The sequence below is a fragment of the Coregonus clupeaformis genome, chromosome 1 (assembly GCF_020615455.1).
Source record: "Coregonus clupeaformis isolate EN_2021a chromosome 1, ASM2061545v1, whole genome shotgun sequence".
NCBI classification, from domain to species: domain Eukaryota; kingdom Metazoa; phylum Chordata; class Actinopteri; order Salmoniformes; family Salmonidae; genus Coregonus; species Coregonus clupeaformis.
In genome coordinates, this window is record NC_059192.1 from 25,397,520 (window position 1) to 25,423,799 (window position 26,280).

A 26,280-nucleotide genomic window follows, 5' to 3' on the forward strand; every position below is an offset into this window, starting at 1 on the left:
AAACATTACAGATTCAGTTGAAATTATTCCCTTGTAAACCAACCGATACTCACCCCAGTACGTATATATATTTTGGAGATGACACTAACAGCTGAAGCGACAAAATCAAGAAATACAATAAAGGATTACCAGTAGACCTGTTAGACACAAAGTGATGCAACCAGCTCTGAGGGGCATTGAGACTGGGGTGCCTCTGGCAGTTACACGGATATACAGTGCCTTCAGAATGTATTCACACCCCTTGACTTGTTCCAAATTTTGTTGTGTTACAAAGTAGGATTAAAATTGACTTCATTGTCATTTTTTGTCAACGATCTAAACAAAATACTCTAATGTCAAAGTGAAAGAAACATGCTAACATTAAAAATAATTAAAATAAATAACATCTTGATTAGATAAGTATTCAACCCCCTGAATCAATGCGTGTTAGAATCACCTTTGGCAGCGATTACAGCTGTGAGTCTTTCTGGGTAAGGCTCTAATATCTTTCCACACCTGGATTGTGCAACATTTGCCCATTATTCTTTTCAAAATTCTTCAAGCTCTGTCAAATTGGTTCTTGATCATTGCTAGACAACAATTTTCAGGTCTTTCCATAGATTTTCAAGCAGATTTAAGTCAAAACTGTAACTCGGACACTCAGGAACATACATTGTCTTCTTGGTAAGCAACTCCAGAGTAGATTTGGCCTTGTGTTTTAAGTTATTGTCCTGCTGAAAGGTGAATTAATCCCCCAGTGTCTGGAGGAAAGCAGACTGAACCAGGTTTTTCTCTAGGATTTGGCCTGTGCTTAGCTCCATTCCATTTCTTTTTTATCCTGAAAAGCTCCCCAGTCCTTATTGATTACAAGGATACCCAAAACATGATGTAGCCACCCACCACCATGCTTGAAAATATGGAGTGGTACTCAGTAATGTGTTGTGTTGGATTTGCCCCAAATATAACACAAAAAGTGAATTGCTTTGCCACATTTTTTGCAGTATTACTTTAGTGCCTTGTTGCAAAGAGGATGCATGTATTGGAATATGTTTTATTCTGTACAGGCTTCCTTCTCTTCATTCTGTCAATTAGGTTAGTATTGTGGAGTAACTACAATGTTGATGATCCATCCTCAGTTTTCTCCTATCACAGCCATTAAACTCCATAACTGTTTTAAAGTCACCATTGGCCTCATGGTGAAATCCCTGAGCGGTTTCCTTCCTCTCCGGCAACTGAGTTAGGAAGGACGCCTGTATCTTTGTAGTGACTGGGTATATTGATACACAATCCAAAGTGTTAATTAATAATTAATATCTTCATCATAATATATAATAATAATATTAGAATATAATAATGCTATTAATAATAATAATTAATGATATTCATCATGCTCAAAAGGATATTCAATGTCTGCTTTTTAATTTTATTATTTACCCATCTACCAATAGGTGCCCTTTGCGAGGCATTGGAAAAACTCTCTGGCCTTTGTGGTTGAATCTGTGTTTGAAATTCACTGTTTGACTGAGGGACCTTACAGAAAATTGTATGTGTGGGGTACAGAGATGGGGTAGTCATTGCAACTTATTTTATGACTTTTTAACCACATTTTCACTCCTGAACTTATTTAGGCTTGCCATAACAAAGGAGTTGAATACTTATTGACTGAAGAAATTTCAGCTTTTCATTTTTAATTAATTTGTAAACAAAATTGAAAAACATAATTCCACTTTGACATAGGCAAACTTCATTCATGAATGTAGATCAGAAATCATACTGGTGTAGGCAAAGGTGAATCTGGGTGATTTTCCCCCCAAAATAAGGTGATTCCAAAATGTCAAAATAAGGCATGATCTGAGTATGAAATGTTGCTCAATGCTTTCATGGCAATAAAGGCATTTAGGCATTACTTCAAAACAATTAGATGTGGGTAGATTATCTTTAATTTTCACTGTCAAAACATGCTCAATTCCTATGGGAAATGTATGGATACTGATTATCAAACATTTTATATTTTGTGAGATTGAGAATTGTTTGTAGGTATAAAATAGAATACAGATTTATTTAACAGTCCAGTGGTCAAATATAGATCAAGTCTAGAAATGGCCTTACAAAAATAGAAATAGAAAACGAGACCCCCTATTAGGATCAATAAACTTGACTTTATTTATTATACCTAAACCATCAGCTACTTGTAATCACTTTATAGTAGTGCTATGTGGAAGCGTCGACTATAAAATTACTCGCTTGATCAGTGAAAAATACAATAGGAAGACCATGGTGAATTCCCTCAAGTGCTTTTTGTTATACAATCGACTCTCGCAGGTTGTCTATTGACTCAAGGCTACACAAACAGGGGGAGGAGCGTAACACCACCTCACTGGTAACCTCTACGGGGACCACCAAGAGGTTCGGCCCAGCAGGTTCCGGCCAGGTAGGCTCCGGCCCTGTGGGCTCCGACCCTGATGGCTGTGTTTGCTCGGGGAGGTCCAATGGTGGATCAGACGTCACAGGGGCTGAGTGTAACACCACCTCACTGGTGAACTCTACAGGGACCACCAAGAGGAGTGGTCTGCCAGGCTCCGGCCTGGTGGGATGTGTTTGCTTGGGGAGGTCCGATGGCCGATTGGACACCACAGGGACCGAGACGGGTTGTGCTCGCAACCCAGCCAATTCCATCTCTGCAGCAAGGTCCAGGTTGCTCCCATAGAGCACGTTCATCTTTCGCACAAGAAGTCCCTCCGTCTCCGGGGGCTCCTCGTTCTCCTCCCGCCTTATCTGCCTCTTGGAGCGGTGCATGAAGGAGGCATGCAGGATGGAGCGCTTGAGCAGGTGCTTGCGGTAAGCCCGCTGGATGATCACGGCTGCCGCCTCTTCCTCCTTGCGCCGCAGTGTGGTGGTGATGGGCTCGTAGGAGTCTGTCGTGGGGTTGTTCATGTTGAACTTGGCCTCGATGCTCACCTTCATGGCCGTCATTTCCACCCCTTCGCCCAGCACCTCCTGGGTGACAGCCAGCAGGATGTCCAGGCAGTGAATCTTATCGCCCGTGACCAGGGGCAGGTCCATGGAGATCAGCTTGATCCGGTTGGGCTTGGCGATACGCAGGGGTTCCTGCAGGGTGTCGCAAAACTCTGACAGCTTGGCATATTCGATGAACTGCGTGCCCTCCAGGTCGAACTTCTCCCAGGTCTCGTCGAACATCACAAAGTCATCCTCGCACAGCAGGTCCCCGCTCTCCTCTTGGGCCGTGTTGAAGTTCTCCAGGATGATGGCAATGTACATGTTGACCACCACCAGGAAGGACATGATGATGTAACTGCAGAAGAACATGATACCCATGCCCGGGTTGCCGCAGTTGCCCCGCACGTCCGAGCCCGGGTTCTCAATGTCTGGGTCGCAGTCCGGAGGACCACTGTTTAGAATTGGCAGCAGAAGACCGTCCCAACCCGCAGAGGTGGTGATCTCAAACAGGCAGATAATACTGCTGCCGAACGTCTGGAAATTGAAGATGTCGTCGATGCCCGCCTGTTTTTTGACGTAGGCAAAGTTGGACATGCCAAATATGGAGAAGATGAACATGATGAGAAAGAGCAGGAGGCCGATGTTGAACAGGGCAGGGAGTGACATCATCAACGCAAACAACAGCGTCCGAATGCCCTTGGCACCTTTGATGAGACGCAGGACCCTGCCTATCCTAGCCAGCCTGATGACCCTGAACAAGGTGGGTGACACAAAGTACTTCTCTATGATGTCCGACAGCATTATACCTGAAAGGAAATTAGATAAACACTGGTTAATGACCAATCACACATCTCCATCTACTGTTGAAATAACTAATCTTGTCTGATAACAAAACCTATAGTATAACTCAGGGTTGGGGTCAATTCCGGGGTCAATTTCAATTCCAGTCAATTCAGGAAGTACACTGAAATTCCAATTCCAATTCTCTTCAATGCTTTTCAGTGTGAAATGTTTTAATTTGAATTTGGTTTACTTTCTGAATTGACTTGAATTTAAATGGTATTGACCCCAACCCTGTTATAACTTGTCTATGACTTATCCTATGTACAGTATACAATAAGGTATACAGTATAAAGGATCCTGAGGTACATACCTGCTACGGACAGGATTACCACGACAAAATCAAAGATATTCCATCCGATGGTAAAGAAGTAATGGCGAAGGGCAAACATCTTGAGCAGACACTCGCCGGTGAAAACGATGATGAAGGCCAGGTTGATCTTGTAGAGGACGTCCTCCTTCTCCACGCTCTGGTCGTCCGTCTCCACCATCATGGTGACCATGTTGAGGCAGATGAGGACCATGATGAAGATGTCAAAGAACTGCTGAGTGATGAAGTCAAATACAGCGCCTTGAATCATGTTCTGTAGGGGCCCGAGGGTCACATGGAAGAGAGGGCGAGAGGGAGAGCAGGGGAGAGACAAACACAAATTCCATTAAGTCTGTTAAAGCCAATGTTGTGTAGAAAAGGTTAATGTGGGTCAACGATGACGTCATGGCAAAGTCACACATTCTAATGTCACTGTGTATGTGGTATACTCAGAGCAGGCCTTGCGGACTCTAGCCCCATAACATAATTGAATTATTACTTGTACATTAAATGTATCACACAATCATTGGTCAAAAGATTGACATTGAAATTCTATACATTAAAAATGCACTTTCAACACAAATGATCATTGATCAAATTATGTATTCCTTATAATCAGCAACTTATTTATTGAAGGTGCTTATGTAGAGAGTAAATTTAGTCTTGGACTAGAAAGACGTAATGAATCATAATACTAGAGAGTAGCATGAGGGTATGGCTATAACTGAATGCCATTTATGCGTTGCATACCGTAGGCCTTGGGATAGGCTTCACCGGCTTCTTCGAGCCTAGTTTCTTCATGGCTTCATGATATTTCTTCTGCTCCTCTGTCATAAAGATGTCGTCACCAAAGTGCAGGATAAAAATCAAAACAACAATTATTCTGGGCATTTACATGTACACAGGTAGATACCCAAATTAATTAAAACTGTACATATCCAATCTAGATTCTGATTTGTAGCGATCTGCGATTGGTACATCAATTTTTGGACTTTTAAATTAATTATCAATACCAATTGATTCTTGAAGAGTATCTATACAGTATACAGTGCACTCAGAAAGTATTCAGATCTCTTGACTTTTCCATATTTTCTTACGTTACAGCCTTATTCTAAAATTGATTAAATAAATAAAAAATCCTCATCAATCTACACACAATACCCATAATGACAAAGCGAAAACAGGTTTTTAGACATTTTTGCACATTCATTTACATAAGTATTCAGACCCATTGCAATGATACTTGAAATTGAGCTCAGGTGCATCTTGTTTCCATTGATCATCCTTGAGATGTTTCTACAACTTGATTGGAGTCCACCTGTGGTAAATTCAATTGATTGGACATTATTTGGAAAGGCACACACCTGTCTACATAAGGTCCCAGAGTTGACAGTGCATGTCAGAGCAAAAACCAAGCCATGAGGTCGAAGGAATTGTCCGTAGAGCTCCAAGACAGGATTGTGTCAAGGCACAGATCTGGGGAAGGGTACCAAAACATTTCTGCAGCATTGAAGGTCCCCAAGAACACAGTGGCCTCTATCATTCTTAAATGGAAGTAGTTTGGAACCACCAAGACTATTCCTAGAGCTGGCCGCCCGGCCAAACTGAGCAATCGGGGGAGAAGGGACTTGGTCAGGGAGGTGACCAAGAACCCGATGGTGACTCTGACAGAGCTCCAGAGTTCCTCTGTGGAGATGGGAGAACCTTCCAGAAGGACAACCATCTTTGCAGCACTCCAACAATCAGGCCTTTATGGTAGAGTGGCCAGACGGAAACCACTCCTCTGTAAAAGTCACATGACAGACCATGAGAAACAAGATTCTCTGGTCTGATTAAACTATTATTGAACTCTTTGGCCTAATTGCCAAGCATCACGTCTGGAGGAAACCTGGCACCATCCCTACGGTGAAGCATGGTGGTGGCAGCATCATGCTGTGGGGATGTTTTTCAGGGACTGGGAGACTAGTCAGGATGGAGGCAAAGATGAACGGAGCTAAGTACAGAGAGATCCTTGATGAAAACCTGCTCCAGAGCACTCCGGACCTCAGACTGGGGCGAAGGTTCACCTTCCAACAGGACAATGACCCTAAGCACACAGCCAAGACAACGCAGGAGTGACTTCGGGACAAGTCTCTAAATGTCCTTGAGTGGCCCAGCCAGAGCCCGGACTTGAACCCGATCGAACATCTCTGGAGAGACCTGAAAATAGCTGTGCAGCAATGCTCCCTATCCAATCTGACAGAGCTTGAGAGGATCTGCAGAGAAGAATGGGAGAAACTCCCGAAATACAGGTGTGCCAAACTTGTAGCGTCTTACCAATGAAGACTCAAGGCTGTAATCGCTGCCAAAGGTGCTTCAACAAACTACTGAGTAAAGGGTCTGAATATTTATGTAAATGTGATATTTTCGTTTTTTATTTTTAATACATTTGCAAAAATGTCAAAAAACCTGTTTTGCGTTGTCATTATGGGGTATTGTCTGTAGATTGATGAGGGGGGAAAAAAACAATTTAACCCATTTTAGAATAAGGCCGTAACGTAATAAAATGTGGAAAAAGTCAAGGGGTCTGAATACTTTCCGAATGCACTGTATATTATAAGTCCATAAGCCTTTCAGCTGCGGGAGGGTCTACTCCTACAATTTTGCACCAATTGGCTCAAAAGAAGCGTGTTGCCCTCTTACATCAGGCTGTCTACTTTATGTTCCGCTGTGTTTTCTATTTTTGTTTATTTTCTTTGTGTTTAGAATGGCATTTGATGTTAGCATTTGTAGGCCAATTTTGCATCTGTAAATTCAGACTGTCGGTTTGTGTGTCTGATCCTAGAGATCTGAGGTTTTTTAGATCTGCGTTTTATGAGTTTCTATGTTTTAATGACCCTGATCCTGTCTACAGAAGCAAAGACGTTTGATGTGAAGGTGGATGCTGTATATAACAACTATTATTTTTAGATCTCAGTCTCTAGTTTACGAAATTTGATGTACAAAGATTTTTGATTGAGAAGGCCTTTATTTTTGGACTCGGGCCGCTTGTAAACTGGAGCCTACACCTTTTTGGAGTTGGAACGCGGGTCAGGAGCGTCTGTCTGCACGTAAGGCCTGCTACGCGAGCGCAGGTGTGCACTGAAGGCTAGGAGCGAAGAAGCGGTCGCCAAATTGGACAACCTGATGCACGGTGGGCCGTGGGAGAATCTACGTCGTTCTACACAACGTCTACTGGTCGTTGCACACCTGTGCTGAAAGATCTCTAAAAACCGGCATTATGTATCTGTTACTGTGCTTGCTCTTCACTCAATGCCATCCTGGATTAAATAGGCTGAATGATCACCTTATGCTGTACAATTTGCAAACACTCCCACGAGACCATCATGTACCACCAGGAACTTGGTCTCTCTCTGCAATTGCATTTGTACCACTCTCAAACGCAAGTGGGCCTACACATGATAGCATACTTCCAAAATCTTTTTTTCTGTGTCGAAAGACTCCGCTCATATTGACAATGGCGCTGGCTCCGCCAAGGCATCACGCATTGGGCAGATGTGTTGTTATGCTTTTATTGTTTATCTCTGGTAATGTGGGACCAAACCCTGGGCTGGTGGATACTATGCAATCTCTACCGACTCCCTATGATTTAAAAAACAGAGCAGGTTTTGGCCTCTTGCATGTTAATGTGAGAAGTCTATTTCCAAAAATAGCCATGATTAGAATATGGGCCAATACGACAAATGCGGGCATAATGGTTTTATCAGAAACTTGGCTAAATAAATCTGTGTCAAATAACTTGATTTCTATTGATGGGTACAATGTTTTTAGAACTGATTGGATGAGTAAAGGAGGAGGGGTTGCAATTTATGTGAAATCCAAATTTAACATCTCTGAAATTACCAAAGCCAAACATTTTGAATTGCTTGCGGTTAAAGTGAACGTATATAAGGACTCCCACATCACTGTAGTCGGCTGCTACAGACCGCCCTCGGCTTTGGGAGACGCACTTAACTCTCTTTCTGATGTCCTGCACAAGCTAAATGACTCTGAATTCATTCTTGTAGGAGATTTGAACTTGGACATGCTTACATCTGTATCGGACTGTGTTAAGTTAACAAACAGATCACCGACCATTTAGAATCCAACCGTACCTTCTCCACTATGCAATCTGGTTTCCGAGCTGGTCATGGGTGTACCTCAGCCACGCTCAAGGTCCTAAACGATATTATAACCGCGATCGATAAAAGACAGTACTGTGCAGCCGTCTTCATTGACCTGGCCAAGGCTTTTGACTCTGTCAATCACCGCATTCTTTATTGGCGGACTAAATTGCCTTGGTTTCTCAAATGACTGCCTCGCCTGGTTCACCAACTACTTCTCAGATAGAGTTCAATGTGTCAAATCGGAGGGCCTGTTGTCTGGACCTCTGGCAGTCTCTATGGGGGTGCCACAGGGTTCAATTCTCGGGCCAACTCTATTCTCTGTGTATATCAATGATGTCGCTCTTGCTGCTGGTGACTCTCAGATCCACCTCTATGCAGACGACACCATTTTGTATACATATGGCCCTTCATTGGACACTGTGTTAACAAACCTCCAAACGAGCTTCAATGCCATACAACACTCCTTCCGTGGCCTCCAACTGCTCATAAACGCTAGTAAAACTAAATGCATGCTCTTCAATCGAACGCTGCTTGCACCCGCCTGCCCGACTAGAATCACTAATCTCGGCGGCTCTGACTTAGAATATGTGGACAACTACAAATACCTACAGTGGGGAGAACAAGTATTTGAAACACTGCCGATTGTAGAGGTCTGTAATTTTTATCATAGGTACACTTCAACTGTGAGAGACAGAATCTAATACAAAAATCCAGAAAATCACATTGTATGATTAATAAGTAATTAATTTGCATTTTATTGCATGACATAAGTATTTGATCACCTACCAACCAGTAAGAATTCCGGCTCTCACAGACCTGTTAGTTTTTCTTTAAGAAGCCCTCCTGTTCTCCACTCATTACCTGTATTAACTGCACCTGTTTGAACTCGTTACCTGTATAAAAGACACCTGTCCACACACTCAATCAAACAGACTCCAACCTCTCCACAATGGCCAAGACCAGAGAGCAGTGTAAGGACATCAGGGATAAAATGGTAGACCTGCACAAGGCTGGGATGGGCTACAGGACAATAGGCAAGCAGCTTGGTGAGAAGGCAACAACTGTTGCCGCAATTATTAGAAAATGGAAGAAGTTCAAGATGACGGTCAATCACCCTCGGTCTGGGGCTCCATGCAAGATCTCACCTCGTGGGGCATCAATGATCATGAGGAAGGTGAGGGATCAGCCCAGAACTACACGGCAATACCTGGTCAATGACCTGAAGAGAGCTGGGACCACAGTCTCAAAGAAAACCATTAGTAACACACTACGCCGTCATGGATTAAAATCCTGCAGCGCACCCAAGGTCCCCCTGCTCAAGCCAGCGCATGTCCAGGCCCATCTGAAGTTTGCCAATGACCATCTGGATGATCCAGAGGAGGAATGGGAGAAGATCATGTGGTCTGATGAGACAGAAATAGAGCTTTTTGGTCTAAACTCCACTCACCATGTTTGGAGGAAGAAGAAGGATGAGTCCAACCCCAAGAACACCATCCCAACCGTGAAGCATGGAGGTGGAAACATCATTCTTTGGGGATGCTTTTCTGCAAAGAGGACAGGACGACTGCACCGTATTGAGGGGAGGATGGATGGGGCCATGTATCGCGAGATCTTGGCCAACCACCTCCTTCCCTCAGTAAGAGCATTGAAGATGGGTCGTGGCTGGGTCTTCCAGCATGACAACGACCCGAAACACACAGCCAGGGCAACTAAGGAGTGGCTCTGTAAGAAGCATCTCAAGGTCCTGGAGTGGCCTAGCCAGTCTCCAGACCTGAACCCAATAGAAAATCTTTGGAGGGAGCTGAAAGTCCGTATTGCCCAGCGACAGCCCCCGAAACCTGAAGGATCTGGAGAAGGTCTGTATGGAGGAGTGGGCCAAAATCCCTGCTGCAGTGTGTGCAAACCTGGTCAAGACCTACAGGAAACGTATGATCTCTGTAATTGCAAACAAAGGTTTCTGTACCAAATATTAAGTTCTGCTTTTCTGATGTATCAAATACTTATGTCATGCAATAAAATACAAATTAATTACTTAAAAATCATACAATGTGATTTTCTGGATTTTTGTTTTAGATTCCGTCTCTCACAGTTGAAGTGTACCTATGATAGAAATTACAGACCTCTACATGCTTTGTAAGCAAAATCGGCAGTGTATTAAATACTTGTTCTTCCCACTGTAGGTGTCTGGTTAGACTGTAAACTCTCCTTCCAGACTCACATTAAGCATCTCCAATCCAAAGTTAAATCTAGAATCGGCTTCCTATTTCGCAACAAAGCCTCCTTCACTCATGCTGCTAAACATGCCCTCGTAAAACGGACTATCCTACCGATCCTTGACTTCGGCGATGTCATTTACAAAATAGCCTCCAACACTCTAATCAGCAAATTTGATGTAGTCTATCACAGTGACATCTGTTTTGTCACCAAAGCCCCATATACTACCCACCATTGTGACCTGTACACTCTCGTTGGCTGGCCCTCACTACATATTCGTCGCCAAACCCACTTGCTCCAGGTCATCTATAAATCCTTTCTAGGCAAATCCCAGCCTTATCTTAGCTCATTGGTCACCATAGCAACACCCACCCGTACTATGCGTTCCAGCAGGTATATCTCACTGGTCATCCCCAAAGCCAACACCTCCTCTGGTCGCCATTCCTTCCAGTTCTCTGCTGCAAATGACTGGAACGAACTGCAAAAATATTTGAAGCTGGAGACACTTATCTCCCTCACTATCTTTAAGCATCAGTTGTCAGAGCAGCTTACCGATCACTGCACCTGTACACAGCCCATCTGTAATTAGCCCACCCAACTACCTCATCCCCATATTGTTATTTACATTGTTATTTATTTGGCTCATTTGCACCCCTGTATCTCTATTTGCACATCATCTTCTGCACATCTATCACTCCAGTGTTACTACTAAATTATAATTGTAATTATTTTGCACTATGGCCTATTTATTGCCTTACCTCCATAACTTACTACATTTGCACACACTGTATATAGATTTTCTATTGTGTTATTGACTGTACGTTTTGTTTATTCCATATGTAACTCTGTGTTGTTGTTGTTTTTTCCGCACTGCTTTGCTTTATCTTGGCCAGGTCGCAGTTGTAAATGAGAACTTGTTCTCAACTGGCTTACCTGGTTATATAAAGGTGAAATAAAGAAAGAAAGAAATTAGCGCATGGATCTCAGAGATAGCATACAGGCCAAATTTGCCAATGCAGCAGTAGGCCTATAACTTCCATTGTCAACTAAGTAAAAATACATGAAGCCTACAAATTAAAACAGTCAAAAATATCCTGATGAAAATGTAGGTTCTTTAAATCACATTCATCTATCTACCCCGCCTCTCTGCCTCTCTTTCTATCTCACTTGACTTGAGCTATTGCTAGTGAAGTGCAACATTGTATCAAATCAATCAACTGGGTCCATCCTAAAGCTGTGGCTAGCGAACTTGCAACATTGTATCAACTAGCCTATTCCAGCCTGCCCCAGTGAGCTCGAGACAGACCGCTGTTTTTACGCAAGGGAAAGTGTTCAGGTATTTTATGACATTTCCACTGGATATATGGGATCATCAGAGCATGACATTTTGCTCTTTCACACTGAGGCTTGGTGATTATCGAGGGGGAGAGTGTTGGAACGATTTTTCAAATACTGTGAGGAACTAGGCCTATTAGCCTATCATTTGCAATGGATGTAAAAAAAATACAGACGTTTTCCGTTGACTTACTGTGTGAGGTGAAGAAAAAATGACTGAGAAGCTCAGCTTATTATTAGTGGTGGTCAGAAATCAGACATCCCCAAATGGGCATATTCCTACCTACTGTATGCGCGCAGCAGGCCACAAAGCCTACTTTATGCGTGCTCAGGTGTGCACACTCTGTCAACATTAACAGGACAGAGACACAAGCCAGAGTTCAGACACATGCTCATTTGCTCACATGGAGCACTCCATACAAAACTAAATTATGGTATGAAATAAACCAAAACTTGTTTCTCACAAGTGTAGCGGGTTGTGAACTATGTAAACAATGTTTCCACTCCGAGAATGAGAATAGTAAATGACTGTGATTAATAGGCTACATATATTAACAGAAATGCATTTAACCAAATTAAGGGGATTAACAGTGCATTTACTACTGGTGACATATGTAATGGGTAACACTTCAATCTTATTCAGTAAGCAGGATATCTGAAACAGTAAAGCCATTGCTTATTATTGTATTCCATTTAAACTTTATTAAAATAACTTTCCAATTGATGCTGTTTCCATTGCCAGGGACAGTTTTCCAAATAAACATCTTCAAAGATATTTATTTGTCCTGTGCTGGGATATTTTAGCCAGTCTACACAACAATGCATTCTGATTAGCATATGCAACATTTCAAAATGCAATCGCGCAAAAAATGCATACTGAGTAAATGAATCTCTGTTGAACAAAATAAATCTGCAATTCTGGAGCCCTATTTTGACAGTAAAACCATAGCACCAATAGCCACATTTTGTCAACCTAAAATTCATGCCAATCACTGGTTTGGTGTTACACATCAAAATATCTTTATCATACATTCCTGCTTGGACATGTTAGATGAAACAACTTATTTCTTGAATCATACCATTTCAATAGCACTTTGAATGACTTTATAACATTATTCCAAATTTGTTCTATTGCGTGAGGCCTTGACAAAAATGTTCTGCAACCAAATCATGGGCTGGTGCCACCAACTGAAAATATTAGTGGCACCAGGGGAAAAAGTTAGAGCCCTCCTATACTGTTTTAAAATGTATATGGTGACAGAGTCAACATCACGACAGTCTACATCACGCGGCGGTGGCTCCCTCTGCTGGACATGCCAGGTCTCGAAGGGTCCTCCGGCCAGGACTAATTGGGGCTGATTGAGGCTGGTGAGTAATCAAGGGGCTGATTGCTCACCAGCCGTACGGGGCCCATAAAGCTGCCAGGAGGGCAGCACACGGGAGAGTTGGAGGCAGTGAGAGATTGCTACCGGATAGACGGCCTCATGGTCTGCTAGAACCGAGGGGCTCGGTGTTCTACCCCAGAGGAGACAGCATTCCCCGGAGCCCAGAAGGTGGTAACCCAGAAGAGATCTCCTTAACAAACACCCTTGAAACTGAGGTATCACACTTGTGTCCGTGTCTGATCTGTGTAAACGTCTAGATCAAACCCCCTGGTCTGCCATGAGTGGTGGAGAATGCGAGCAATCTGACAACATGGTCAGACCAGGGTTGACGTTTACGCAGTATCAGCATGGACGAGTTGATAGTTCAGACTGAATCGCATCCCGATCAGTTTTGAATCAAGCTAACGGAGGATGACGACTTCGAGACCTACCTTTGCACATTTGACTGGACAGCACTCCGGGAAGGATGGCCCAAGGTGAAGTGGGCGGGTCTACTGGCCCCGTTCTTGTCCGGAGACACCCAAAAGGCGTATAATGACCTCAACACCGAACAGGCGGCTAACTACGACTATCTCAAGAGGGAGGTACTCAGCCACTATGGGTAAAGCATGGCCCGTCGGGCCCAACTGGTCCACGACTGGAGGTTCATGGCCGAAGCTTCCCCCCAAGCCCAGATGAACGACCTACTGCGCATCACCAGGGCATGGCTCCTAACCGACGTAGCCACCCTCCCCGTTATCGACAAAGTGGTCATGGATCGCTTCTTACGGGCGCTACCTCACGACATGAAGAGGGCGCCCCAGACCTTGGAGGACCTCTTGGGAGCCGTGGAGACGCACCAGAATACCGAGGCCCTGCTGAAGGGGACGCAGGCCGAGTCGGAGGGGATGGAAGGATGACACCCCTACTGTACTCCCCAATCCGACAGTCAGCCGGGTTAAAGGAATGCAGACCCACGGAGAGACAGCCGGGGGAGAGTCGATCCGCCGCCGACGACCCCAGGTGGATGAAGACCAAAGGAGCTGTTTTGAGTGTGGCGCCCGGTGACACCTCGCATGGAATTGGATTCGATGCCATCAGCGGGCCCCGGAGACGAGCCGGGCCATGCAGTAAACTCCTGTTGGGCCCACAGCGAACCAGCACCGATGGTCCCGTAGAAAGTTGACGGTCACGACACCCACGCTCTGTTGGATTCCGGGAGTGGGGTAACGCTCATACAAGCACGCCTGCTGGCCCATCCGACTGCCCGTGGTGAGGAGATGTCCATCTCCTGTGTCCACGGCGACACCAAGCAGTATTCGACCGGGCAGGCCACCATCATGATCCTGGTAATAGTAGATTATGCCATTCCCCTACGGGCGGCAAGAAATTGTCCACAGAGCTCCGAGACAGGATTGTGTCGAGGCACAGATCTGGGGATGGGTACCAAAACAATTCTGCAGCATTGAAGGTCCCCAAGAACACAGAGGCCTCCATCATTCTGAAATGGAAGAAGTTTGGAACCACCAAGACTCTTCCTAGAGCTGGCTGCCCGGCCAAACTAAGCAATCGGGGGTGAAAGGCCTTGGTCAGGGAGGTGACCAAGAACCCGATGGTCACTCTGACAGAGCTCTAGAGTTCCTCTGTGGAGATGGGAGAACCTTCCAGAAGGACAACCATCTCTGCAGCACTCCACCAATCAGGCCGTTATGGTAGAGTGGTCAGACGGAAGTCACTCCAGCCCGCTTGGAGCTTGCCAAAAGGCCCCTAAAGACTCTCAGATCATGAGAAACAAGATTCTCTTGTCTGATGAAACCAAGAACTCTTTGGCCTGAATGCCAAGCATCACGTCTGGAGGAAACCTGGCACCATCCCTACGGTGAAGCATGGTGGTGGCAGCATCATGCTGTGGGGGTGTTTTTTAGCGGCAAGGACTGGGGACTGGTCACGATCGAGGGAAAGATGAACGGAGCAAAGTACAGAGAGATCCTTGATGAAAACCTGCTCAAGTGATCAGGACCTCGAAACGGGGCGAAGGTTCACCTTCCAACAGGACGATGACCCTAAGGACACAGCCAAGACAACGCAGGGGTGGCTTCAGGAAAAGTCTCTGAATGTCCTTGAGTGGCCCAGCCAGAGCCCGGACTTGAACCCGATCGAACATCTCTGGAGAGACCTGAAAATAGCTGTGCAGCGATGCTCCCCATCCAACCTGACAGAGCTTGAGAAGATCTGCAGAGGAGAATGGGAGAAACTCCCCAAATATAGGTGTGTCAAGCTTGTAGTATCATACCCAAAAAGACTCGAGGCTGTAATCACTGCAAAAGGTGCTTCAACAAAGTACTGAGTAAAGGGTCTGAATACTTATGTACAGTAAATGTGATATTTCCGTTTTTTATTTTTAATACATTTGCAAATTTTTCTAAAAACCTGTTTTTGCTTTGTCATTATGGGGTATTGTGTATAGATTGATGAAGAAAAAAAACAATTTAATCAATTTTAGAATAAGGCTGTAACTTAACAAAATGTGGAAAAAGTCAAGGGGTCTGACTACTTTCCGAATGCACTGTATATCATGTATTTCATGTACACTGTAATTGTTTGAGTGTTAATTATTTGTGACTAATTATATTAGTTGAATTGAGTAAATGCATTCCTCGTTTTACAGAGTAATTATTTTGATTAACTATATGCTTATAATTAAGTAGGTCTATTGGTAGTTGTTATTTACGCTATAAACATAGCATATGCTTGGGTACCACCTTGACATATCTGATCTGCTTGCCTCAATAAATTAATGCTAGAACAAGCTATTTGTATCTAGTCTCCTAATAATTGCATAACGGTGCAAGTTCGACACATGTTCATTATTGTCATACTGAGAGTTGATGTAAGGCTCGCTACCTTGACTAGATTCCTCCAGAGACGTACAGGGCCTGTTGCATTTATTCACATAATATTAGAGTCAGATTGTTGAATGTAGTTTACTATTACATTCAACATAATTTCTACATAATGGTTAGAACCTTTACAAATGGTGACTCATACAGTTGATGCGGATTTCTATATCCAACTACACATCCATCATCAATTAATCACTAGTTTTAAGAAAAGAGCTGGTACTTATCTTTTTCTTTTGCTGGTTGAAATTGTCAATAATGACACCAATGAAAAGATTGAGGGTGAAGAAGGAGCCGAAGATGATGAAGATGACAAAGTAGATGTACATGTAGAGGTTGATCTCATACGAGGGCTGCTCTTCCACCTAGGGGACCATAAATAGGTTCGCTCGTCAAAAAAAAAACTAATTACTTACAACAATTCAAATACCACCAATGTGTCCAGTAACACTTTATAATGACTTTCCTGAATAAGCATTAATAATATATGACTAACTGTGTATAACTATACGCTTTTAATAAAATCATTTTTAAGCATGATAAGCATTACAATTCACAAGCATTAATCACATTTATGATCATTTATAAAGAATGTATACAAATGTTTCAATGGCTTATTCATTAAAGTTATGACATTGTTTTCTGTGGTAATAACTGCTCCCCAAACCAAAGGTTTATATTACAGTATCTTCTATTTCTCTAAGTACCTACCTCTCGAGAGTCCACTGCAGCATACATGATGTCCATCCAGCCTTTAAATGTGGCCTGTAGAGAGACAGGGCACTTCTTTCAGATACTTTCGAGTACACCAACACCCTCAGAGGAGGAAACAATATTAAAAACTGTAGTAGACCAGGGGGTGGCCAAGTCTCCTCCTTCAGAGCTACTGGGTTTGCAGGCATTTGCTCCAAACCTGTTGTTACGCACTTGATTCAGTTAATCGATTTCCTGGTGAGCAGCTAATTAGTAGAATCAGGTGTGCTAGAGTAGGGTTGGAGCAAAAGCCTGAAGGAGGAAGGGTAGCTCTCCAGGAGGAGGGTTGGGCCACAGCTTGAGAGCCAGCCCTCAACACCCATGCATCTCAGAAACCCTGGGCCTCACCACTTGCAGCAGAGAGAGGTAGCCCAAGCCCACGTTGTCGTAGTTGACCTTGACATTGACCCAGCGGGCTTCCTGGGTGGCGTGCTGCAGGGCAAGGCAGTCACTCCTGTTGTTGACCTCGGTGATGGGGAACAGCTCCTCCGTGGTGGTGTTGATGCAGCGGTAGAACTTTCCGGCAAACAGGTTGACCCCCATGATGCTGAAGATGAGCCAGAAGATGAGGCACACCAGCAGCACGTTGAAGATGGAGGGGATGGCGCCGACAAGAGCGTTTACCACCACCTTCCTCCCATAGACAGGACACAGTGCAGTCAAGACCACTAAAGTCACCTCCGTTACAATAGTCAGTCATGACCACTGCAGTCGTTGCCGCCCCAATAGTAAGTCATGCTCCCTGCAGTCAAAATAGTCAGTCATGACCGTTAAAGCCACCTTCGTCACAATAGTCAGTCATGACCACTAACATCACCTCCGTCACAATAGTCAGTCATGAAAATAAAGTCACTTCAGTCACAATAGTCAGTCATGGCCACTTATGCCACTTCCCTCACAATAATCAGTGATGTAGCATTCACCACCACATGCCCCCCCCCATAGATAGGACACAGTGCAGTCAAGACCACTAAAGTCACCTATGTTACAATAGTAATTTATGACAACTGCAGTCACCTCCGTCCCAATAGTAAGACATGCTCCCTGCAGTCAAAATAGTCAGTCATGACCACTAACGCCACCTCTGTCACAGTAGTCAGTCATGACCACTGCAGTCACCACTGTTCCAATAGTAAGTCATGCTCTCTGCAGTCAAAATAGTCGGTCATGACCACTAACATCACCTCTGTCACAATAGTCAGTCATGACAAAAAGTCACTTCTGTCACAATAGTCACCTCCGTCACAATAGTCAGTGATGACCACTAACGCCACCTACATCATAATAGTCAGTCATGACCACTTACATCACCTCCATTGCAATAGTCATAGCTAACCACAGTCATCTCTGTCACAACACGTCACTGTCAGAGACGTGTCACTGTCAGTGTGTGTATGTGTTTAGGATTGTCTGTATCAGCGTTTCTGTCGGTGTGTCTGTCGATCTGTGTCTTTCTGTATCTGCGTGGCTATTTAAGTGTGTATGTACTGATAGGTTTGAATCAGTTGCTCACCCTCATTCCCTCAAATCTTGACAGGGCTCGAAGCGGCCTTAGAGCCCTGAGTGTTCTAAGAGACTTGATTGGTCCAAGTTCAGAGTAGCCCATCCAGTTAGCTCCTAAAGTGACTAAGGAAACCTGAGGCAGGATTGTAACTTCATTGTAGTCACCCAACAACCCGTTATATGCTTGTATGAATGAAGAAAATCTTACAAATGTAAGGTCTTTCTTGTATTTTCTGACAAGCAGGATAAGACAAATATCAATTACTTGCGGAGAATACAAGGTAACACAAATGTCAATGTCTTCCTTGATTTTCAGATACATGTATTATTGAGCTCACCCACAACAGTGATAATAGTTGTAACATTGCTTTACCCACTATTCATTCGGTGTAAATATCACACCAAAAACAATTCAATGGAAACTTACATCCACAATTAGGAAGTCCAGCCAACACCAAGCGTTGGTGAAGTAGGTCTTGAAGCCGTACGCCACCCATTTTAAGAGCATCTCAATGATAAAGACATAGGTGAAGACTTTATCTGCATACTCCAGGATGATTTTGATAGTTCTTCGCCTCTCAATGTAAATATCCTCAAAAGCCTATCAGAAGTGAGCCAAAGAAAATGGATCTCAATATAACTAGTGGCCTTCCCAGAGAATGTTATAAACAGAAATAAAAAATATATATAACTATGAAGTAACACTTTCTGAATATAATAATTTTTCAGGTGAGCCAGCTCTGATAATATCCAAGGTCAACAGGACAAAAGTCGAATAGCTCGGTAATGGAGTATCAACTGTAAATAAGTCAATGACCAGGGACTCACTCACCAGAGCTCCACTGCTTAGGAGGATCATGAAGACTATGAAGGTCTCAAAGTAGTCGTGTTCCACGATGGTGAAACAGGTCCTGCGGAGGTTCCACCACTTCTTGCCTCTGCCCTGAGAGACGTCAAATGTCAGACACGGCCATCGCGCAATACAGCCTGAAGAGAGAGAGAGAAATGTCAACATGGTGTTTTTGTATGCTTTACTTGGACTGTTTCACTTGCCCCTGAGGTGCTGTCTGTGTAGCATAGCCTACAGTCTAGCCACATCATGAGTGAGTTGGACAATCCAGCAAATAAAAGACGTGACGAATCACGGCAATCACTTTACTGATGTTATTAAGACGTGACTCCAAACTGTTTGATCCCATCTTACATGAAATATAATATAGTAACTCTCTCTCTGTGAATGCTGATGTGCCAATGTGTGTGATATGGGACAAAGTTGACAGATATTTCCACAAGTAAATTAGACATCAAACACTTGATACATTTTTGTAATTTAGTAACAATACATTGTAAAGACCATGAAAATCAGGAAACCCAACCCAGATCTATTAAAGCAGGGGACAGTATTTCCTGTGTACCATCAGTGAAGCAAGCTTCTGGTTCCTCTGGCTCTGGCTCCTCCTCTTCCTCCTCTTCCACCGGCTCTGGTTCAGGTACATAGTCTACTGTGCTGCACACCGAGGACTCATCACCCACTGCACCCAACAACTATGGATAGGGAGGAGAGAAACTGAGTGACTGAGACAAAATGCCAGCCACAACTTCAGGATAGGAGAGAGAGGAGAAATCTAACTCATGTAGGAATGTGAACTCGGATTGAAGAGAACCACCAAGTAATTCTAGGATGAATGTCCTACGACCACAAGCTGTCTTTAAAAAACTGAGATTTGTCCTGATTCTTGTACTTGTTTGCTTAAATATCCAGGTAACAATTTACATGGTATACTTAAAAAGATTTATGAAGGGTTTATAAGTAGTTTATTAACTGATAATTATTAGTTTATAGATAAAGCAGAGTACAATTACTGTCTTCAGTTTGCCATCATACTGTACCTTTAAGTGATCACCATGTCCATTTTCTTCATCTGATATAAAAGACCCACTGTCATCATCATCATTCTCAAAGTCCGGCTCCCCCTGGGCGATAGGCACATTGAGGCTCATTTCGGCATCTGCCTGAAACCCGTCCACACAGTTGGTCATCTCGTCGGCCATCTTGGAATCCTGGCACGCGTCTAAGTGGTTTAGTGCAAAGGCCTCCTTTTCTGGGTTTCCTTCGATCCCCTCGCCCCCTTCCTTGTCCCCGGTGGCATTTTTGCCCAGTAGCTGCAGGACCATGTGGCGGACAAAGGCTTTCACCCAGTCGATGCCCCAGTTGATCCTGCCAATGGCGATCTGGAGGTTGTTCATCTCACCGTCGTCATCACTGGACAGGTTGTCTCCACTGAACGAGCTGAGCAGCAAGGCCAGGAAGAGGTTCAGCACCTACAGGGAGATAGAGGTGGCAGTTAGCTTTGAAGGTTAGATGGCAGTGTGGGGAATCTGACCCTACTTTACTCCCAGCTACTCCCAGCCTCTTGCGTGTTTGTATGAGTGAGTTGTCCTGGGAGAATAAAAAGACAGCCAAAAGACACATTTCAAATGGAGGAAAACTAAACTTCCAGAGGACCGATCATCCTTCCACTCCATCCTCTCTACCTTCTCTTCCTCTGTATCCGCTGCTAAAGGCACTTTCTATCACTCTAAATTCCAAGCTTCTGCCTCTAACCCTAGGAAACTCTTTTCCACCTTCTCCTCCCTCCTTAATCCTCCACCCCCTCCCCATCCCTCCTCCCTCTCTGCAGACAACTTTGTCAACCACTTTGAAAAGAAGGTTGATGACATCCGCTCCTCATTAACTCAGCCTATTGAGTCCACTGATCCCACTCACACAGATCTGCCCTACACCTTGACCTCTTTCTCCCCTCTCTCTCCAGATGAAATCCTGCAACTAGTGAGATCCGGCCGCCCAACAACCTGCTCGCTCAACCCCATCTCCTCCTCAAGACCATCTCTGGATACCTTCTCCCATTCCTCACTTCCATCATCAACTCATCCCTGACCACTGACTGCGTCCCCTCTGACTTCAAAATGGCCTGAGTCAATCCCCTCCTCAAGAAACCAACACTCGACTCATCTGACATAAAAAACTACAGACCGGTATCCCTTCTTTCTTTTCTTTCCAAAACACTTGAGCGTGCTGTCTCTGACCAACTCTCTCGCTATTTTGCATGCTGAGGGAAATTAGAGCCACACAACAAATTATTACTAACCCAAACACAGTGGGGAACAATGAGAAGGGCTAAGGATTTATAAAATAATAATAATAATTCTAATTACATTATTATTTTCAATTATGTTCTGATTTAATTTCTTCAGTTTTTGTTGAAAAGGAAAGGGTTAACACTGAAGAGATAAAAAGTGGTCTCTCGGGGAGATAAATTCAGCCATTGGCTAGGCCACCAGAAGCTAGATAGAAGGCATCTGCCATTCAACTGTATTAGGGCAACATTTTGGAGTGACAGTGGACACAACCAATCACATTTTGACTTGTAATGGGTGGAACCATTTTTACAAAAAACGTATGGAAACTTCTGCCTTCTCAAAGGCCAATAGGTCACTGCGTAATAGCGAGCAGTAGTTTTTCCACAGTCTAGTAGGCTAGTTTGCAGTGGCTGCAGCAGGTGTTATGGAAGAGGGTGTTGTTGCTAATTTGTTAGCTTCTCCCTTTTCAAGAATAACTTTCAACAAGAAGTTATGTTTCAAATGATCATCATCATCTGGTGAGAGGAACTGTGTTTTTTATTGCACCTCGCTTGCTGTTGTTAGCCATCTCTTTGAAAATGACTTATGTGTGAAACATTTGTTGCTTTTAAACTTTAGGTCACCGGTTACTTTGTTTGCTAAACGTGAAATGTTTTTTGCAATGGGTAGTAATAGTTGTACATTTCGATTAAGAAATGCTTAGCCTCATGGTTGTGTTTTTGTATTCTTATGATTGGGACCTACTGGCTTATTATGTCAGAGTGAATGGACTACTTATCCTTTAACATCATGCTGTGTGTGACTGCGGTCTTTCCATCAGCCCTATGCAGTGATGTAGTGGTGCCTGGAGAAGTGGGTATACTCAATTTTGCTAAAGAAAATCCCAAACGGCCTGCCCAGCGAAGTAAATGTGAGATATCCTATGTTTTCTTATGTTTTATAAAATTAGTTTTCCTATATATCCTTCAGATTTGCAATCTCTAAATCCCTTCTTTTTCTTTTTTTCCCCCTCAGAAATGTGATGTTCTAAGTCCACAAATTGAAGGTCCAAACTGAAGGCCTAGGTCCAATAGGTTCGCCACTGCGCAAACATGTCTATAATACATATAAAGACTGCAGGTATTAATGTTTCAAGAAAGGAGTGTATATATTTGGCCTGGTGAAGCGGTTTTATGCGCTTACTGAATGGAATCTGATAATTATTAGTTTTTTACTCCGCTGGTCTCGGGAAGAAATTACAAGTCCTCACTGTCCGTGACCGAGTCAAGACCAAGTACAAATGTATCCAACACAGAAACAAGACTCAAAATGTGGTCTCGAGACCTACCACAACACTGCTCTCTGCACCGCCAAAGCTAAATATCTATCCTCTGTTCTCATTCTCCTAGATCTATCCGCTGTTTTCGACACCATGAACCATCAGATCCTCCTCTCCACCCTCTCAGGGCTGGGCGTCTCAGGCACTGCACACTCTTGGATTGCATCCTACCTGGCAGGCCGCTCCTACCAGGTGACATGGAGAGGATCTGTCTGCACCATGTACTCTCACGACTGGTGTCCTCCAGGGCTCGGTTCTCCTTATCTCTCTACACACCAAGTCACTCAGCTCCGTCATATCCTCACATTGTCTCTCCTATCATTAGTATGCGGATGACACTCAATTACTTTTCTCCTTCCCACCTTCTGACACCCAAGTGGAGACACATATCTATGCGTGCCTAGCAAATATCTCAGCTTGGATGTCGGCCCACCACCTCAAGCTCAACCTCGACAAGACGGAGCTGCTCTTCCTCCCGGGGAAGGCCTGCCCACTCAAAGACCTCTCCATCACGGTTGACAACTCCACGTGTCCCCCTTCCAGAGTGCAAAGAACCTTGGCGTGACCCTGGACAACACCCTGTCATTTTCTGTAAAGATCAAAGCAGTGACTCACTCCTGCCGATTCATGCTCTACAACATCCATAGAATATGACCCTACCTCACACAGGAAGCGGCACAGGTCCTAATCCAGACACTTGTCATCTCCCGCCTGGACTACTGCAACTAACTGTTGGCTGGGCTCCCCGCTTGTGCCATCAAATCCCTGCAATTTATTCAGAACGCTGCAGCACGCCTTGTGTTCAACCTTCCCAAATTCTCCCATGTCACTCCGCTCCTCCTCACACTCCATTGCCTTCCAGTCTAAGCTCGCATCCACTACAAGACCATGGTAGTTGCCTACAGAGCAGCAAGAGGAACTGACCCCTTCCTACCTTCAGGCTATGCTCAAACCCTACACCCCAACCCGAGCACTCCGTTCTGCCACCTCTGGTCTCTTGGCCCTCCCACCCCCTCCACAAGAGCCGCAGACAACATAATATTGATGCGCCGTCACCATCAGTGGTGTAAAGTACTTAAGTAAAGATCCTTGAAAGTACTACTTAAGTAGTTTTTTGGGGTATCTATACTTTACTTTACAACTTTTACTTTTACTTCCATACATTTTCCCTGACACCCTCGATACACCCTCGTTACATTTTGAATGATTAGGACAAGAAAATGGTCTTCAATTCACACACTTATTAAGAGAACATCCCTGGTCTTCCCTACTGCCTCTTATCTGACAGACTCACTAAACACATGCTTCATTTGTAAATGATGTCTAAGTGTTGGAGTGTGCCACTGGCTATCCGTAAATTTAAAAAAACAAGACAATTATGAGGCCTGGTTTGCTTAATATAAGGACTTTGAAATGATTTATACTTGTACTTTTAATTTGATACTTAAGTATATTTCAGCAATTACATTTACTTCTGATACTTAAGTATATTTAAAACCAAACACTTTTAGACTTTTACTCAAGTAGTATTTTACTGGGTGACTTTCACTTTTACTTGAGTCATTTTCTATTAAGGTACCTTTACTTTTACTCAAGTATGACAATTGGGTACTTTTTCCACCAGTGATCCTCACCACAGAATGACATCAACATTATATGTATTATGTACACTACCGTTCAAAAGTTTGGGGTCACTTAGAAATGTCCTTGTTTTCCATGAAAACATACATGAAATGAGTTTGAATAGGAAATATAGCTAAATGCATAGGAAATGTAGTCAAGGTTAGAAATAATGATTTTTTATTTAAATAATAATTGTGTCCTTCAAACTTTCGTCAAAGAATCCTCCATTTGCAGCAATTTGTTGAGATAATCTGAAGAGATTTCACCCTTTGCTTCCTGAAGCACCTCCCACAAGTTGGATTGGCTTGATGGGCACTTCTTACGTACCATACGGTCAAGCTGCTCCCAAAACAGCTCAATAGGGTTGAGATCCGGTGACTGTGCTGGCCACTCCATTATAGACAGAATACCAACTGACTGCTTCTTCCCTAAATAGTTATTGCATAGTTTGGAGCTGTTCTTTGGGTCATTGTCCTGTTGTAGGAGGAAATTGGCTCCAATCAAGCGCCGTCCACAGGGTATGGCATGGTGTTGCAAAATGGAGTGATAGCCTTCCTTCTTCAAGATCCCTTTTACCCTGTACACATCTCCCACTTTACCACCACCAAAGCACCCCCATAGCATTACCTTGCCTCCACCATGCTTGATAGATGGCATCAAGCACTCCTCCAGCATCTTTTCATTTGGTCTGTGTTTCACAAATGTTCTTCTTTGTGATCCGAACACCTCAAACTTCGATTCGTCTGTCCATAACCCTTTTTCCAATCTTCCTCTGTCCAGTGTCTGTGTTCTTTTGCCCATCTTAATCTTTTATTTTTATTGGCCAGTCTGAGATGGCTTTTTCTTTGCAACTCTGCCTAGAAGGTCAACATCCCGGAGTCGCCTCTTCACTGGTGACGTTGAGACTGGTGTTTTGCGGGTACTATTTAATGAAGCTGCCAGTTGAGGACCTGTGAGGCGTCTGTTTCTCAAACTAGACACTGTAATGTATTTGTCCTCTTGCTCAGTTGTGCACCGGGTCCTCCCACTCCTCTTTCTATTATGGTTAGAGCCAGTTTGTGCTGTTCTGTGAAGGGAGTAGTACACAGCGTTGTACGAGATCTTCAGTTTCTTGGCAATTTCTCGCATGGAATAGCCTTCATTTCACAGAACAAGAATAGACTGACAAGTTTCAGAAGAAAGTTATTTGTTTCTGGCCATTTTGAGCCTGTAATCGAACCCACAATTGCTGATGCTCCAGATACTCAACTAGTCTCAAGAAGGCCAGTTTTATTGCTTCTTTAATCAGTACAACCATTTTCAGCTGTGCTAACATAATTGCAAAAGGGTTTTCTAATGATCAATTAGCCTTTTAAAATGATAAACTTGGATTAGCAAACACAATGTGCCATTGGAACACAGGACTGATGGTTGCTGACAATGGGCCTCTGTACGCCTATGTAGATATTCCATAAAAAATCAGCCGTTTACAGCTACAATAGCCATTTACAACATTAACAATGTCTACACTGTATTTCTGATCAATTTGATGTTATTTTAATGGACAAAAAAATTGCTTTTCTTTCAAAAACAGGACATTTCTAAGTGACCCCAAACTTTTGAACGGTAGTGTATATGAGACGCCCGGGTTTATGATTAAACAGACTAACTTTATTTTCCAGCAAGAGGCTTGGTGACGCAGTTGCCTTGGTGATGCATGTGCCTCCCAAACGGAAAGTCAAAATAGCTTAGCTTTGCTTCTCTTCATTATCTCTCTCTCTTTCCCACTTTAGAATAGTTTGACATTGACATTTTAGTTATTTAGTAGATGCTCTCATCCAGAGCTACTTACAGTTAGTGCATTCATTTTAAGATAGCTAAATGGGACAACCACATATGACAGTCATAGTAAGTACAT

The 26,280-nt window shown here is 43.6% G+C and overlaps 1 protein-coding gene across 1 annotated transcript in view; it reads right to left on the bottom strand.

Annotated features, from left to right (window-relative positions):
- Window positions 1–1,901: 1,901 nt before the first annotated feature.
- scn4aa (sodium channel, voltage-gated, type IV, alpha, a) overlaps window positions 1,902–26,280 on the bottom strand; it is an 83,696-nt gene continuing 59,317 nt past the window's right edge. The window contains exons 16-26 of the mRNA XM_041874399.2: window positions 20,192–20,623; window positions 19,717–19,846; window positions 19,134–19,288; window positions 18,729–18,902; window positions 18,312–18,434; window positions 17,147–17,428; window positions 16,757–16,810; window positions 16,273–16,410; window positions 4,838–4,939; window positions 4,091–4,361; window positions 1,902–3,743 (exon numbers count right to left, since the gene is read on the bottom strand). Coding sequence (XP_041730333.2) covers window positions 2,281–3,743; window positions 4,091–4,361; window positions 4,838–4,939; window positions 16,273–16,410; window positions 16,757–16,810; window positions 17,147–17,428; window positions 18,312–18,434; window positions 18,729–18,902; window positions 19,134–19,288; window positions 19,717–19,846; window positions 20,192–20,623 — 3,324 coding nt within the window. The 3' untranslated portion in view covers window positions 1,902–2,280. The remainder of the gene's footprint in view (window positions 3,744–4,090; window positions 4,362–4,837; window positions 4,940–16,272; window positions 16,411–16,756; window positions 16,811–17,146; window positions 17,429–18,311; window positions 18,435–18,728; window positions 18,903–19,133; window positions 19,289–19,716; window positions 19,847–20,191; window positions 20,624–26,280) is intronic.